Genomic DNA, 16,925 nt, shown 5'->3' with positions numbered 1-16,925 from the left:
AACGTACATTTACTCAGATTCTTAATGTTTACATTCTTTATTATGTAGAAAATGGTGAACAATACATCTCTTATTTACTAGATGATGATTCATCTTTTACTTATAATTTGTGTAAAGCTCTATGTGGATGGAAATTAAAATATAATTTAAAAATATTAAAATGACTCCCTCGCACCTTAAGTGGGGGCGGGCCATTTTCCGGCTTGCTGGGGGAAGGGGTATAGTGCTTTACAGGTGGGGGTAAGAGAGAGACACAGAAGCTGCTTCAAACATATAGTGTGTCAGTGTGGCGACGCTGACATCTCCCAGGGACTGGAAGGCCTGTGGAGTTGATAAAGGGTGAGCCTGGCAGGAGACGCCCCCGTTTCCCCGGACCACATGGAGCAGCACCCACCCTCTCTGCCCTTGGAAGTGGCAAAATGCCAGGTTGGGCAGTACCTGCTGTGAGCATTATACAAACCGCTCCTTTCTTGGGTTGCTAGGAAGGAATTTTCCCCTCACCACCAGATTGGCCAAGGTGGAGTCGGGGGGTGGGGAGGAGTTTCATCTTCCTCACAGCAGGTTCAAGAGGGCTTTGTTATGGTGAGCATGCATTATGTAAGTATGGGATTGATGTCCAATGCAGGTACTCCATAGGGAAGGCATACAGTGACCAGATAAATAGCTTGGTAAAGGACTTAAAGGAAGTGTTTGTTGAAAGAGCGGAATGGGGGACAGAGGATGGGGGTGGGGCACCTATGACTGGCACGGCCGGGAGCCAACCCTCCCTTCCTTTATATCCCATCTTAATCCTCATTTGAGGGGTGGGGGATGGTAAGGTCCCAGCAATGGCTGGCTGGGGATCAGAATAGAAGAAGGGGATGCTGGCGGAAACCCCCAGGTTGATATTGAAATGATCATGGAGTTACATGCACTGTACCCTTTTATCCACCAGGTAGTCCCAGACATCTAATAATAAAGTTACAGCCTGATTAAACCATATCCACCTGTCTCCCATCCTTTCAGTGTAGCCGAACAATGCTATTTTTTTAAGTTTTCAATTAAATAAAACTAGCTTAAATGTTCTGAGTATTATTAAGACAAAAAGTTTAACCATACTTGTGTATTTAAAATTAACTCATTTACTAAACAAAGAAAGTATTATCTGTAGTTAATGAAGGAAATTGATTGTTTCTGGTTACTATGTCCTTCAAGATTTCAGAACTAGAGGACCTCATCCTCTCACATCTAGTTTTTATTAATAGATTCTCATTTTTTTTTCCAAAATCCCAATTGGTTTCTTATAATTGAATTAACTAGACATTGAACACTTAACTACTTTGTTAAGATTAAATGAAGAAAATATTCTCTTTATAACTCAGAAGAGGCTATTGCTGTCTAAAGCTGGTTTAGCACTTTAACATGCTCTGGTTCCAGGCACAGCTGGTGACTTCCACCAGTTCAGTGGTTTGACTTTAAAACTTGGTTGTTGCAGCTGTAGCAGTGTTGTTGTAGCTGTGTTGGTCCCAGGATATTAGAGAGACAGGGTCAGTGAGGTAATATATTTTACTGGATCCACTTCCGTTGGTGAAAGAGACAAACTTTCAAGCTACACAGAACTCTTCTTTAGCTCTAGGACAGGTAGGAAATGTGGGAAAACTTGGTGGCAAACATGTACAACTTGATATTCTTTTATTTAATTTAAATTATTTTAATATATTATAAGAAGTTTAGGCCTTAACATGGGTTGTGAATTTCAAAATTAATTTTAAAGTTTTTTTTTAAAAACTAAACCCATATTTAATTTAAATAAAAAATCCAATTTCAACAAAAACATCTAATTTTTTAAAATTTCATTTTTATCCACCCAGCACTAAATTAATATCCCAGAATGCATAGGTTTCAATTTGACTATCACCTGCAGATTCATCAAACATAGCACACAGCCACAGACTCCCTATCAATACAGCATTTATATCCCACTGTTAGTTCTTTACTTTTACTGTTCTTTGCTGGGCAGAGGTCCAGAAAACAAACAAGGACCTTAGTCTCACCATACTAAAACTGTTTGCTCTGTTTTACCTTTAAAACTGTATACAGCTCACTCACATCTCTAGCATAGAAATTATCAGGGCCGGCTCTGGCTTTTTTGCCGCCCCAGGCAAAAAAGCCTCCCACCGCCCACCGCCCCCCCCCCACCAGGGAGCGCAGCAGGGGAGGGCGCCGAGCCCGGCCGCGGGCCCGCTCTCCCCGACTGGCCGGAGCGCCGGGAGGAGGGTGGAGAGCCCGGCCACAGCCCCGCTCTCCCCGACCGGCCGGAGCGCCGGGAGGAGGGCGGAGAGCCCGGCCATGGCCCCGCTCTCCCCGGCCGGCCGGAGTGCCAGGAGGAGGGCGGAGAGCCCGGCCATGGCCCTGCTCACCCCAGCTGGCTGGAGCGCCGGGAGGAGGGCGGCGAGCCCGGCCACAGCTCCGCTCTCCCCAGCAGCCGGAGGGCCGGGAGGAGGGTGGAGAGCCCGGCCACGGCCCTGCTCTCCCCGGCTGGCTGGAGCGCCGGGGGGGAGGGCGGCGAGCCCGGCCGTGGCTCCGCTCTCCCCAGCGGCTGGAGGACTGGGGGGAGGGCGGCAAGCCCGGCTGCGGCCACACTCTCCCCGGCTGGCCGGAGCGCCGGGGGAGGGCAGCGAACCCGGCCGCGGCCCCGCTCTCCCCGGGTGAGCGCCGCCCCCCTCCAGGTGCCGCCCCAAGCACGTGCTTGGAGGGCTGGTGCCTGGAGCCGGCCCTGGAAATTATGGTGTCTCTATTCCCTTCTAGACTGCCGTGTTTCTGCAAAGGGATTCTCTAATATCTCCACAAATAGCATCTCTGTGCAGCAATTAGGGAATTAAATCATAGCAGCTGTGAAAATCAGAACCATTTTAATTAGATGTGTAAACATCAATTTAGGTGCTTAACATTAGGCATTCACATTTGAAAAATGTGGCTGCAGGGATTAATTGTGCCATTTAGGCACAGACCAACTGAAGGAGTAGTTCAGAGCAAAACCACCCTGGGAGAAGTTCAGGGAGGGATTCTACCTCTAGGAGACACAATTCTTCCTTGATTTTCCCTACACCTGGGGAGGGCACACCCACAGCTACACCCCTTCAAGCTCGTTCTCTCACTTGTGCCAATCCTGCCCAGCAGGCCATTGCAAAAGGGCTGTGCCACTTTCTCCCTAACCATTTAGGGTAATGTGTGCCCCTGGGAAAACAGGGAGCAATCCCTGTGCTCCTCTGGTCACAGAGACTATGGTGTCTGGCTCCTATGCAGACTGTGAAAAGTAAGGAAATTCATTATGCCTTCCTCTATTGTTCACATGCTTAAGGACCAAACACATTCTAGCATTAAGAAACATTCAGGGTGGAGATAAAATCCAAGTCAAATTAGTATTTCCACAGAGGTTAAAAGCTTATTCTTATAAAGGAAGAAAATGCTCACTCAATTCATCTCTGTTTCTGGAAAGTCAAAGAAGGCATCACACAGAACTGCAAAATATAAGATGCCTCCTACCATCAGAGAAGAGTTAATATGGCCAGCTGATACTGACTTTTATAGGGAAATGCCTGGGGATGCTGCTGCAAAGAAACTGAATTATATTCAACTTTTAAAGCACACAGTAAGCAGAAGAACTGGTGACAGATCCACAGATTTCAACCTTCAGTTGATCAGTCAACTACAAAAGAGTGTAAACTTGGCAGTTCATTTGGATTAATCAGCATTTATGTCCAGTTGAGATATTATTTAGTGGGTGATGTGATTTAGGCAAGTTATATTAAGGGAAATTATATTTGTAAAGAACAACTGCTAGTGAACATCTTCAGCGAAAAAAATGTATATAAGTGGATAACTTTATGAGCTCCAGCAAATTATAATGGCACCACAACTGATCTCACAATTGATAAAGCTGTGGCATTGACAGAGAAACATTGTGAAATGATACGCAGGATACAAAATGTAGATCAAATACCATATGGGATTATTGTTTAGTGCACCAGAAGCTCTGCCTGATAATAATGTGCAGAACTTCACAGTGAGAAAAATTGGTCTTATGGATAAAGTACTAGACCAGGGTCAGGTCTACACTTGGAAAGCTTTGCCAGCATAGCTGTACCAGCAAAGTGCTCTTAGAGTGGATACAGCTTATATTACCAAAACTGCACTTGTGCTGGTATAGCTTATTCCAGCTCCCCAACCAAAATAAGCTATACCGGCAAAAGTACAGTTTTACCAGTATAACAGCCTCTACCCAAAGGGCTTTTTCCAGCATATCTATGTCAGTCACAAATCACATCTCATCATACCCCTGACTAATGTAGCTATGATGACAAAACTTTGTGACTCAGGAGATTTGGGTTAAACCATTGTTCTGCCACAGATTGCCTGTGGCACCTTGGGCACCCCATTTAATCTCTCTGTGCCTCAGTTCCCTATCTGTAAAATGGATATAATAATACTTCCTCTCTACCCCTCTGTCTGTCTTGCCATACTTAGATTGTAAGGTCTTTGGGGATGGGACTGTCTTTTAGGGTACATCTTCACTTACCGGAGGGTCCGGCGGCAGGCAATCGATGTTCTGGGATCGATTTATCGCGTCTGGTTAAGACGCGATGAATCGATCCCGGATCGATCCCGGAAGTGCTCGCCGTCAACGCCGGTATTCCAGCTCACCGAGAGGAGTACGCGGCATCGACGGGGGAGCCTTCCTGCCGCGTCTGGACCCGCGGTAAGTTCGGACTAAGGTACTTCGAATTCAGCTACGTTATTAACGTAGCTGAATTTGCGTACCTTAGTCCGAAGTGGGGGCTTAGTGGGGACCAGGCCTTAGTGTACAGCACCTAGCACAATGAGGCCCTGATATCAATTGGGGTCTCTATTGGTAGTGTAATATAAATCATCATAATGGCAGGAACTTAAAGAGAACAATTAAATTGTATATTTTGTAAAATTTGATTATAATCACTTCAAAGTTTTATACAGATTGCTTGCAGAAATTATCAAGAGGGAAACTGTTGCAAGGGGTGTTAGAATTAAGTGAAGAAATCAACATCTTTTTTCGCAACAAAGTCGTCTCGTTTAATCAAATTCTTTGTTGTCAAAGCTAGTATAGCTAGAAAAAATATTTCCTCCTCTGAACAAACTTAATGAAAAGCTGTAGTGCAACTGCTTCACTGATTTTTGACTTTGGAAAAAAAATAGCTTGCCAAAACCTGTGGGGGGTGGGGGGGAGGAGAAGAACAACAGACTGGTCATGTTCCCTGTTACTCCTGAAATTCTGAGGGAAAAAAAATGCACAGTTTGCATTTAAATAAGCAGTTATAATTGATCGTTTGCCAAAGGTGAATTTAAAATTGACAGAGTACTAAACAAATGACACAAGAAGGTTTTGATTGAAAAGAGAAACCTTTTGCAGTAGATATTGCATGTGATCTCCCCACAGAGCTTGAAAACTAGTTAATTAAATTAATTGATACACTAGCCTCAGAAGGAAGGTCAACACTGTCTCATTGTTTGTATTTTGGAGTTCCCTCAGGATCAGTACGCATCTCTCGCTAATAAGTCCATGATCTACTTCTTTCCACTATCAACCACATATATTTATGAACTACAGTAGGATTCTTCTGAACAGTAACAGCTATTTAACTCTGACTTGGAAATATTTCACAAATGAGCCTCCATTCAGCTCTCTTCCACTGGAATATACACTTCAAAAATAAACAGGCAAATATTTCTTTCTGATTTCAAAACAATGGAATAGTTATGCTTTATAATAGGTACATTGTAAAACATTAAGTTTATTATTTCATTTAGTGTGGTAATATGATTACAATAGTATACACAGCAGGACTAGATAGACTTTTCCTTCCCCATGGTACTTTCTTGGGTGTCTGCCTAAGTATCTCAGGATTCCATATGTGCTACATCATTGTTTCTTGACCTTTTGAGTCCCAAGACACACTTATCATAAGTATAAGCATCGTGTGATCCTTGATATGATGAACTATCTGGGAACTAATCCAATATTACTAGTACACACAAAGTAAGCATGCTTTACAAGTTGAATGCACATATCAAAGGACAAAATTGGTCCATTGATATCTATCTTAAACAAACCAAAGGTTTTAGTCCCTCAGAGACTGTACTTTATGGTGTATTCTATTTATTGTTTTTTCAGTGACTGGTTACTCAGAAAAATTTGGGACAGGAATAAAGAATCTTTATTTTTGGATAGAAACACTGGTAGTATTAGCGCTTTGCTGATATAAGTGCCCAGCTTAAAAAACTAAAAAAAAAATGATAAAGCAAGTAAAACTGGTTAGAGATTAAAACAGTTGCTCTGCTGAATGATAAATAAAATAATTCATGTTACATGGATGTATGTAAATGTGAGAAGTTTGAATAATTCATGCCACATAAAGAATTTAACCTAAAAACATATGTTATGGTGTACACTATATTGTCATTTATCACAATTTTGGGGGTGAGGAGGAGGTTGGGGGGATAGTTTTGTGACATTTGAATGTTTCTTAAGCAATTATTTAGAATTATGGTAAACATTATAACACAAGACAAAATCAGATGGTATTTCTCTCCATAGCAGCATATTCCTAACTGTGAGGCTGGCTTCCCAGGGGAAGCTCAGGTGACCCAAGGGAGAAATTATTATTATTTAATCCGAGCCAACGTGAAGACTGACAAGAAAAGAAAAATAGTAGACTGATCTCCTCCACATATTTAGAGTTGTCTGAAAACAGCAACATGGAAAAAAGGCACCAATGAAAGCCTTTTTTGCATCTTTCTTCCTTTGTCCAGTTAAATAAGTGTTTTCTGTGCATTAGGCAAGTTTGAGGATTTAGGAGGAAGATTGCTATGACAGTACTTAGAAAACTGTCCTACACAATACACCCTCAAGCTTATTAGCAAAGTCTTGGAAGCGGCATAGGAAGAAGAGGTTATACTAGCCTATGAAGGATTTCTCAGGCTTCTTTAACACGTAAGTCTTTTTTTAAATTAAGCTACTGTAAGTTTATTTTTGTTACTCTTGAAACGTCTTTTCTTGTATTTGTCTCAGTTTGTTAATGAGATTCACAATTCTCTGTTCTTGTGCCATCTCATTATGACTCCCTTTCCTTTATCTGCAGTCTCAAATTAACTTGACATAGATGTTGTACATATATTTTAAACTAAATGTGAACTATTCCCTCATGCCCATGAGGCATTTGGAAAGTTGATACGTTCTGTTTTCAATGACACTTTAAATTAGGTTATTAAAATTCAACACTTTGCATATTCTGGTGGGGAATATAGGTTTGTCCCTCACAAAAAGGGATATAGGTCAGGACAGGAAAGTTTCTCAATCACCTTCTTCACATTCACTCAGATTTGTGTGCCAACCTCTGTAAAAATCAGGAAAAACCTCTCAGTTCTTCAACAGAAAAATCACGGGGGCTTAGTGCTAGTGTAAAAGTTAAAAATGCAGCCATCTGTTGTTTGTGTTACATGGATTTTGCAAACTGTCATTTCCATAGAGCATGCCATTTCATCTTCACAGCAATATCACTGAAACACCCACTGAGGTAAAATTGCAAATATTTTGAACATACCATATGAAAAGTTATTTTCCTAATTAATATTTGACAAAGACACTATGAGCACTTGTCTGTAGGTTATTTTTGAATTGTCATCTGAACAAACCCTTTCAAAATTTGTTGCTATATAAAAATAAGTAACCTAAAATATGCATCACTTAAGACATGGGGAAAAGAGAGACGAGAAAAGTGAACTACTGTACTTTTTGTTTACTGTCAGAGTTTATCTAGTGTGAAATAGTCACAATTATTACTTAAGTTTCTATAGCATCTTTCATCCAGAAGGATCACAAAGTTCTTTTAAAATGATCTATTTAGAAATTACTTCACTTAGAATGGAAATGGATCCTTCTCTCGTTGAACTATGGCAACTCTTCAGGGAATTCAGTCCTGCCAGATGCTGATCCCTCAACTCCCGTTGAAGTAGAAGTTGAGACAATGGGAGTTAAGGGCACTTAGGACCACTCTGGTTTGGACTAGGACACCATGATCTATTGCCATTCCTTTCTATCATCCTTGTGGGTCTCTAATTTTAAGTACTGCCAGTACCTGTGGGGGTGGGAGTGGAAGAATATTTTCATTAATAAAGATATGACACCATTTTGTTACCCTCAATAGTATTGTCTGTTTTCTTGATAAAAGTTATCAAATAATGGAAGGGGACTTTGAAGTTGTACATAGAAATGGCTATACTTTCATTTATTTATTTTTCTATTACAACCATAAAATACCAAAACACTTTTCTTTGAGAGAAATGTTTCATTCTGCTGTGCTGAACCCCAAATAGTCATTATTGGGCCACCATGGAACTTATCACTGAAAAAAACAGTAGCAAAGCAGAATCTAATAGCAAAAACAAATATTATTTCCCAAGGAAAATTAACACATAGGGTCAGGCATGTCTGGGGTGCACTGAGCTGTCACATGGAACTGGCTTCATAGTTGTTATGAAGGGCCCTATCAAACTTCTGCTGCTGACAATGAGAATTTTTCCACTGACTTTAATGGGAAGTGGATTGAACCCTAAGAAGGCAACCATTTGGAGAAAGCTTTCTGTTTTACTGCAGCCACTTTTTGGCCGTTAATGCTGTGCAGAGTAAAAAGTGAATTTATGAAATAAATAGAGAGCAAAGTTTAATCTATGTATCTATAGTTATATAAATATTAAAGTAGGTAGATAGATAAAAATAAGTTGCATTATAGCCACTGACACACAAACTCCACAACATCCTGTGTCTTGGCCTCCAGTAAAATAAGTTCGGTGGTCTCAATCTCAGTCCCTTGTGATCAGGAGTCCATCACAAAACCATCACCTTTAATTTAACACAATTGACAGTTTCTGCTCAAGAGAGGCAGAAGAATGAGTTGCCATGGTGACTGAACTACTGCTCCTCTCCAGAGAGGATGATTCAGACTGCACACGCTGAACAATATGGAGAGCTCTCACTGCCACTGGCTGCCCATTGTCCATGTACCATGATGATCACACAGAAGACATTGTTTTCAGGGTTAGCAATTTAATCAACTTGAACAAACAGAAAATAACTAACTAACTAAAAAGAAACACAATATATGTGCTCATTGTTAAAAGCATACAAGTGTGCATTATATTGGATTGAGGGGGGGGGAAAGGTTTCATATTGATTTAATTTATACTATTGCCACCTCGGCTTAGTGCTTTCCTAACGGGGTGAACACTGTGCTTCACCTATTTGCTGAAATTCACCAGGACTCTAGGAGACCATATGGATTGCCAGATGGTCTGCTACAATGTAATGCCATTTATTCTAAGTATGAAGTAAGTGATAAACATAATTAACATTCTCTTAGCTCCTTACTGAATGCCTTTTATTAGTTTCATTTTTTTCCCCAAACATTGAAAGGTAAGTTAATATCTTGTTACTGAGACACAGATGCCATCTAATTACTGCAAGAGGCTGCAGCCTCTAAAGCAAAGAACCTCTGAATAGATTCTAACTTACTCAATGACCCCACTGAGATGATTAGTAGGTTGAATGCTAAGCCATAATGAGTATGTCAGATCTTAAGATTTTTTTCAGGATACCTCAATTAGCAGTATGATGAACAAAGTGTACCAGTAACATTTTAGATATACCTATTGCACTTCATAGTAAACAATGCAGCTTGTACCTCCTGCTTATTTCAGATTACAATACATCAAATGCTAGAATGCAAACATAGTCCTATCCAGAGAGGAAAAACAATAGAATGATTTCCTTCTCAAATGTTTTTCTTAGGGCTTGCCTATTTCATAATCTGCCAGTGATTGTCTAAATGGTTTATTCTTTAGGAAACAGTTATACAGTAGCTGTGGCTTCAAAGAAAGTTTATGTTGGGCAGGGTTGCCCACTGTTAGTATTGTAATAAGACATCGAAATAACTTTACACAGTTTTCTTGTACTGATGTTATTTACACTGACTGAGGTATACATTGGTTAGTTTAGATTGAATGGGAAATTAGCAGGTTGTTGGCCACTGGATTTAAAGAAATACTAAATAAAAAAATAGGTAGTATCATAAACAAACTCTTTCTGTTTTGTGGTCTCCTAAAATGAGCTCTCCCATTGTTGAATGCTATATTATTAGCATTTGTACTACTAATAACTAAGGGCCAAATTGAGAGATTATATGGATGGTTGTGTAAATTAAACATTAATCCCAGGCAACAAAACACTTAGTTAAGGTTGCAGAACAAATCTGTCTTTACAAAACTTTGCAGTGATTAGAGGGGCATGTTACAAACAGTAAGACAGACTCCATGCCGTCAGGAGGCCCTGCACAGAAGACAGCTAAGAGGAAAGGGAAGAAAGGGAAGCAAAAATGGCTTTAAGACACTTTTGCGCCTCCGAGATTCTGCATAGAGCAGGCGCTAATACAGGAACCTCCAGCACTGCCCAGAATAGGCATGGTACAAAGGATTATACTCCATCTCCTGTCCAAGCACTGCCGCTGAACATCCCAGGACAGAGGCTCTGAGATCTACATCTGTAAGGAAAAGGACTAGGAGCTTACTTTGTTAAGAATGAAAGTGTATGTCTCCAGCAATCACTTTTTAAGTGTATAGGGCCTGATATTACCATATTGTATTACTATTCAGGTGTCACTTCTGAGAAATATGTGGGTGCTCTTTAATAATTATGAATACGATATCTTAATCTGCCACTGGCCTGTTTTCAGGACAAATATATTTTGACTAAGTGTTTCCCCATGAGAACCATCTGGAACATTCTAGACACGAAGGAGGAGATGTCTTATGATAGTCACCTATCAACTTCAACTGCCATTAAATGACAATGCCAGAATTACTGGCCCTGATAACCCTGAGCTAGTCCCCTGGACAGTCTACAGCACTAGTTTGATTTGGGTGCGGGGGCAAGCCCACTAACACTTAAAGAAGCCTCCAAAAGAGTGAAGAAACCAGGCAGGGTTTTAAAACACACTCTCCAGGGTGTGGAGAGAGATACTCAGACAAAGTAACCAGCAGGGGTGCCTGAAGAAGCAAAGCTTGCCTTGGTTGCCATTATGGGATGGTAGTACTTTAGGTAAGATAGACATGTGTACAAGTTTTACTTTTAGTCCTTTTTTCCTAACGCGTAATTATCTTTTCTAACCTTAAATATGGTTATTTGTTTTGTTTGCAAGAACATGGTGTCTTGGAATACTTATTCATTGGGCATTCCATTCTCTAAGGGAGGAAATGCTGGTGCCTGAAACCCAGTAGGACTTGCAGGATGATAAGCAGCTGGTATACATGGGGAGTACTCTGGATCTTAGTTTAAGAGTGGAATAATCATGAGATTCCATGCGAAATGGGTAAGGGCAAGAGTTCTAACACTTCAGGGAAAGTGCCCTCAGAGAGACCACAGGGGGACAGAGGGGCAGCTAGTCTCATAAACGTGATATTAATATTATCAGAATTTTGTAAATTTAAGTTCAATCAACTAATATTTGGTACTGAGAACTCTTTGAGGCCCTGAGAATCACTGGCAGATGAGAGCACTCAGCACCCCATTGTGTGCTCAGCACCTTGCAAAGCCCTACATTTGAACCAGATGAACCAATGTATCAGGTAGACTAAATTTTATTGCCCTCCTTTATATGTATGGTTTTTAGTGTGATTGAATGATTGATTTTTGGAGGGTTTTTTGGCTACAAAGTGACAAAGTTGGAAGTCTTTTTGAAGAACCTTTTGTCCGATTACAGACAAATATAGCAGAACAACTTTACCTTGGTTCCAGATCTAACCCTGACTGATGTGGGTCATCAGTATATTTTTAGATTTAAGAAAGGATCAGGGGCTGATGAAATAATAGGGTTCATGATGGAAACATAGATGCAAACTTAACTATGGAGTGGCTACAGCTATGCCATGATAAGTCAGGGTATGGTGAGCGAGTGTGCAAGCAGGCAACAGGAATTAACTTTACATTATTTAAGACTACACAAAACCCTAAAGAGCTATACCATTTGTTAGTTTCTCAAATGCCTTACCTCCTGCATACATAACAGCCAACATAATCGATGATATCCAAGCTATTTCACTATATGATGTGTGGAAGATCTCCTGAATTTCCTTGAAGAACACTGTGATGGCTTTTGGGAATGCATAGGAAAATCCAATGGAGATAAAAGCCCCAAAGACCACAACCCAGCCCCATCCTCCATCTGGGGGTGCGTATTGTGGTGCTGTTGTTGCTGGCGGCATTGTCAGACTTTGTCTGTTTTCAAGCTAGGCTGTAAATGAAAAGTAGAAACAGTGTTTCAAATAGCATCCTTTTTGCTTTAGCACACTGAATTTAACAAATACATATTATTGATAATAATAATGGATTATAAATCATAATCACAATAGAAAACAATCTCCTAAATTACACCAGAAGGCGTGGTATGATATAGCATGAATATTTGCCTTTAAAACCATGTCTACCCTAGAGGGAGAGGGGGAATTAATTGGCAATAGTTATTCAGAGAATTGCATTAAGTACCTTGTAACTGTTACAGATCATTGATCCCAATCACTGAAGTTATATTTAGCAATTAATCACTTATAAAAAAGTGACATTTTGGGCCAGATTCTCAGCTGGTGGGAACTGACATAGCTCCATTGTCTTAAAGATTTGTCCTTTTAATTCAAACACAGGTGTCAAAATATAAAGTAAAGCTTGATTTCACCCTTATAGTAAATGATGGATAAAAGGTGCAATCCACTGTTACTAAATGCCATTTCAATAACATCTGCTCAAAGTTTACAAGTCTTTGGGAAATAATACAAAGTAACAAATTGCCCAAAAAATGCTTTTGAAATCTTTCACTTTTACTATAAGAAAATGGTTTTTTTTAAAGTTTCAAATCAGATTTAAATTCTCTATGTATCCATCATAAGAGTTTTAAAAAGTTATGATTCTGTGATGTATTTATTTTTGAATTTTTTAACCAGCTTTGTTGGCATACTTTGATGTAAGCAGTAACTTATAAGAATACAGTTCTTCTTTCAGCTGCACATTACAGAACTTGACTTTAATACTTCGCTTTTCTTACATACACAGAATTCCTACTGATGTCAGAAGGAGTTCTGAACATGTATACGTGGCAGATTTTTAAAGTCAATAACTGCCATGAGGATATGAGAGCAGAGTTTTTTACCAAGAGAATAAAATGTCTCATAAACTTTTAACAGCTAATAATTTTCTATTGTAGAAAGCTTCAGGAGTCAAATCTTACAGATATAGCACTTCATATTCCTCTTATGGGAGGGATAACAAGTGCAACCAGCAAACACTATGGAGCCCAAGAATTAATGATTAAATCAACCTCCATTAAACCCTATCTAATTAAGGTTTATACTTTGCTCATCTAGTATCTGAACACCAAGACCATCCACATCCTGCTTAGAAATCAACTGGTGTCAGTGGAGAACATGTTGGATGAAATGTCTGCTTCCTAGTCTTGCTATCCTCCCAGCATGGTATCTCCCGACCCGAAAAACATGGAGCACCAGTCATTCAGTGTTTACTTCTATGCTTTTCCAGAACATGTAGAGAGCATGCAATAAAGCTTCCACTCTCCACTTCTGTTCCTTTTTGGGCATTTCATCTCTGTTTTAAGCTCAAGTGATCACCTCTATGCCATCAACCAAAGTTACAGACCCAGAATTATGTGTAGATTTCCATTATGCACACTTTTGCCAGTGGATCTCCATGTGATTTTTTTCCATGCCACTTAAAGAATGCTCAGATTTCTCATAGCAAATTGTATCAGTGTTGGCAGTGATATGACTACCTTTAGCAAAATGTAAAAAATGAACTGTGTTAGTTTAAATTAATCTCTCTGGAGTGTGCTTTGAGCACACTCATAGTAAAGTGCATCTTGCAAGGCATACAATATATGTTAGAAAACAAGCATAGGGTTGGTTGTCTTTAAGATTATCTATTACCAGCCTAGCCCATACATAAAGTCACTGCTCTCCAAGATGATTGTAATAACAGACCTCTATGGGTTAAATCAAACAAAAATACATTTGGCTCCTATGCAAAGTTGGAAACGCCCAAATAATTTGGCTTTTGCATCACATCAGACATGCCTAGTTTTGTCAGGAATAGGTATCTGTTGCATACATACAGCACATATATATATAGTACAAGACCTTGGACCTTATTCTGATCTCGCTTATCCTGTTTTACTTTCAAGCAACTCCATTGAGTAATACTGGGGTGAGAGGAGAATCGGGTCCTTTATTTGAAAGAAATAAAGAATCTGGACAATGGGGACAAACTGCTTTTTCTGACTGCATAGATTGCTAGCTGATGTTTAACTTCAGCAAAGCACTTAAGTCCATGATTAAGTGCCTTGCTGAATCAGGGTCTGAAATGCTAAAACTAAAAAAAAACATTTCCCTTGGCCATCCAAAAGACATGCTGATTTATTAATCCCACTTCTAAGCATTCAGAAAACAAACTCAATTTAGCATGAAATACACTACTTCACTCCTATAGGTAGACCAACTGAGGGTACGACAGGGTAATTGCAGAGATTCCTACCTGCCACTGATCACAATTTCCTTGCTCTGCTGACAAAGTTTTTGGACAGATCCTACAAATACACATTTAAAAAATTCAGACATTAATCTGTTTTCCTATATTTCATCAGTTTGAATTGAAGATATTTCAGATGCATGTATCAACATTTTATCCCCATTAAAAATTATACCAATGCAGTCTATACAACATCAACTTGTAAGTCAATAATGTAACATAGTTTAAAGTGATAAACTGAGTAAGTCCTCCATTTTATATATATAAATATATACCTGTTTAAAAATCACTACCATCACATCACTGAGAAAAAGTTGACCAAATATAGTTTTGAACCCTACAAAAACATAACCCCCCAGGAAATTCACCCATTGCATAGGCTTTTCCACCAGGTGCTGGGCTGGCTCTGCCTGTTCTTTGCCCCCATGGGCCAGGACCCGATTGTGCTAAGCACAGTTATCTAGATTTTACTTTGCTTACTGGAATCTAATTTCTGGCCACTTAGAAAATCAACTGGGTAAATGTTCAGTCCATCTCTGTGGATGGTTCAATGTCAAAGGTTAGTGCCAGTGAATGCCACTGAAAGAAAGAAAGAAAGAAAGAAAGAAAGAAAGAAAGAAAGAAGGTCAGACTAAGACCAATAACTAGAGATAAATAATGAATCTTGATATCATGCACTGCAGCTTTTGGTCAGCCAGCACCAACATGTTCAGATTGTTCTTCTCCCAGTACTTTATTAATATTCTGCAGTTGCCCACTGCCAAAATGAACCATCCACAGCTTGTCAAGAAATATTCTGAAAAGGTTTGTCTTTCTCATGTTTACAGAGACTCTGCTTTTATGGTGAGTTGCAGTTTTGCTTTCGTGTATATCTAACAGTAAATGTTTTTAGGTTTGGGAGGTTTTTTTAAACCAAAGTAGGCTTGCAACTTCTTTGTGCTTGATTAGGTAGCCATTCATCTGTGGTGGAAAGAACTTGGGACATGAAAAATCTGCCTTTAATTAAGATACAATAACATTAATACTTGGCATGTGTCCAGTACATTCAAAACCTGTAGGATGAGCCAAGGATAACAAAGGGCTTTGCAAAAATGTGTGCATTATGCTTCACAATACCTCGTGAAGCCATTAAACATTATTATCCCTTTTACAGATGGGGAAACTAATGTACAGAGGGGTTAAACAACTTGCCCAAGTCTCACAATAAATCAGTGGCAGAGTAGGGATAAGGATCAGTGTCTAAGTGAAGTATGTGGTAAGGGTACAGTTTTCATAAGTACCTAGATAATTTAGGAGCCCAAATCCCATTGATTTGTACAGGTGTCTGCCGACCAGGGCCGGCTCAAGCGCAGCAAGCAGGTGCTTGGGGTGGCCAATGGAGATGGGCGGCACGTCTGGCTCTTCGGCGGCAATTCGGTGGCGGGTCCCTCAGTCCCTCTCGGCAATTCGGTAGCGGTAGAGCTGCCGCTGAAGTGCCGCTGATTGCGGCTTTTTTTTTTTTTTTTTTCCCTGCCGCTTGGGGCAGCAAAAACGCTGGAGCCAGCCCTGCTGCCGGGATGGATTAAATTGTAGAATCGCGGCCCAAGTCAAAAAGAAATTTGAGGTTTAGTGATTTGAATAATCTATATGTTATACCTTAATCCCAAACTCATTCATCACTAGGCATGTCTACTAAATTTAAAATCAGTGGTTTGCTGGTCACACCAGTTCAGAAGAATTGACTATACAGGAATTACACTTTCTGCAATACAGAGGAAAATTGTCTTGTTTAAACACTGCAGAAATTACAGTTTTCTAATATTTTTATAAATATTTTATGTTATTTACTGGGCTTTGGGTAATTTCTTATGGCAGGAGTCACCAGGTGGCATGGTCAGGCATACTTGTACATGTTCTTTTTATTACCCTGTGAACACTGTTCAGTCTTTGAAGAAATGTTGTATTCTTGTTAGTTTTGTGATGAAAGTTCTTTTAAGGGAGACTGCTGCAAGCAGCAGGAGAATTTGTGCTCTGTCTTAATCTTTACAAATACAGCCAATTCTAGGGGCAGAGTTACTTACTGGGCATTGCAGTGTGTTTTGGCAAAGATTCCTTAAAGAAGATAATTGTTTGTGTAACCCACACACCTTCTGGGAGTAGTGTTCTGTCCCATCTAGTGGCACCGAGACCACTTAGAGAGAGAGAGAGATAAAATTAGTCTGCTCTACAGCTTTAGCTAGCAGCCAGTTGGCTTCTCGCTCATGCAGGAACAGCTCATGCAGGTTCAGTCCTG

At 40.0% G+C, this 16,925-nt stretch overlaps 1 protein-coding gene across 4 annotated transcripts in view; it reads right to left on the bottom strand.

The window, feature by feature from the left end:
- The window catches only part of SLC16A7 (solute carrier family 16 member 7), a 137,434-nt gene that overhangs the window by 47,276 nt on the left and 73,233 nt on the right, over window positions 1–16,925 (bottom strand). For 3 of the 4 annotated variants that reach the window (XM_054025206.1, XM_054025229.1, XM_054025222.1), the window contains exon 2: window positions 12,114–12,356. In XM_054025206.1, the coding sequence (XP_053881181.1) occupies window positions 12,114–12,327 (214 nt within the window). In that variant the 5' untranslated portion in view covers window positions 12,328–12,356. Of the gene's footprint in view, window positions 1–12,113; window positions 12,357–16,713; window positions 16,824–16,925 lie in introns of all 4 variants that reach the window. The other variant, XM_054025214.1, reaches the window with a different exon arrangement.

The sequence above is a fragment of the Malaclemys terrapin genome, chromosome 1 (assembly GCF_027887155.1).
Source record: "Malaclemys terrapin pileata isolate rMalTer1 chromosome 1, rMalTer1.hap1, whole genome shotgun sequence".
Classification (NCBI taxonomy): Eukaryota; Metazoa; Chordata; order Testudines; family Emydidae; genus Malaclemys; species Malaclemys terrapin.
This window is presented reverse-complemented; position numbering and strand designations above follow the sequence as displayed.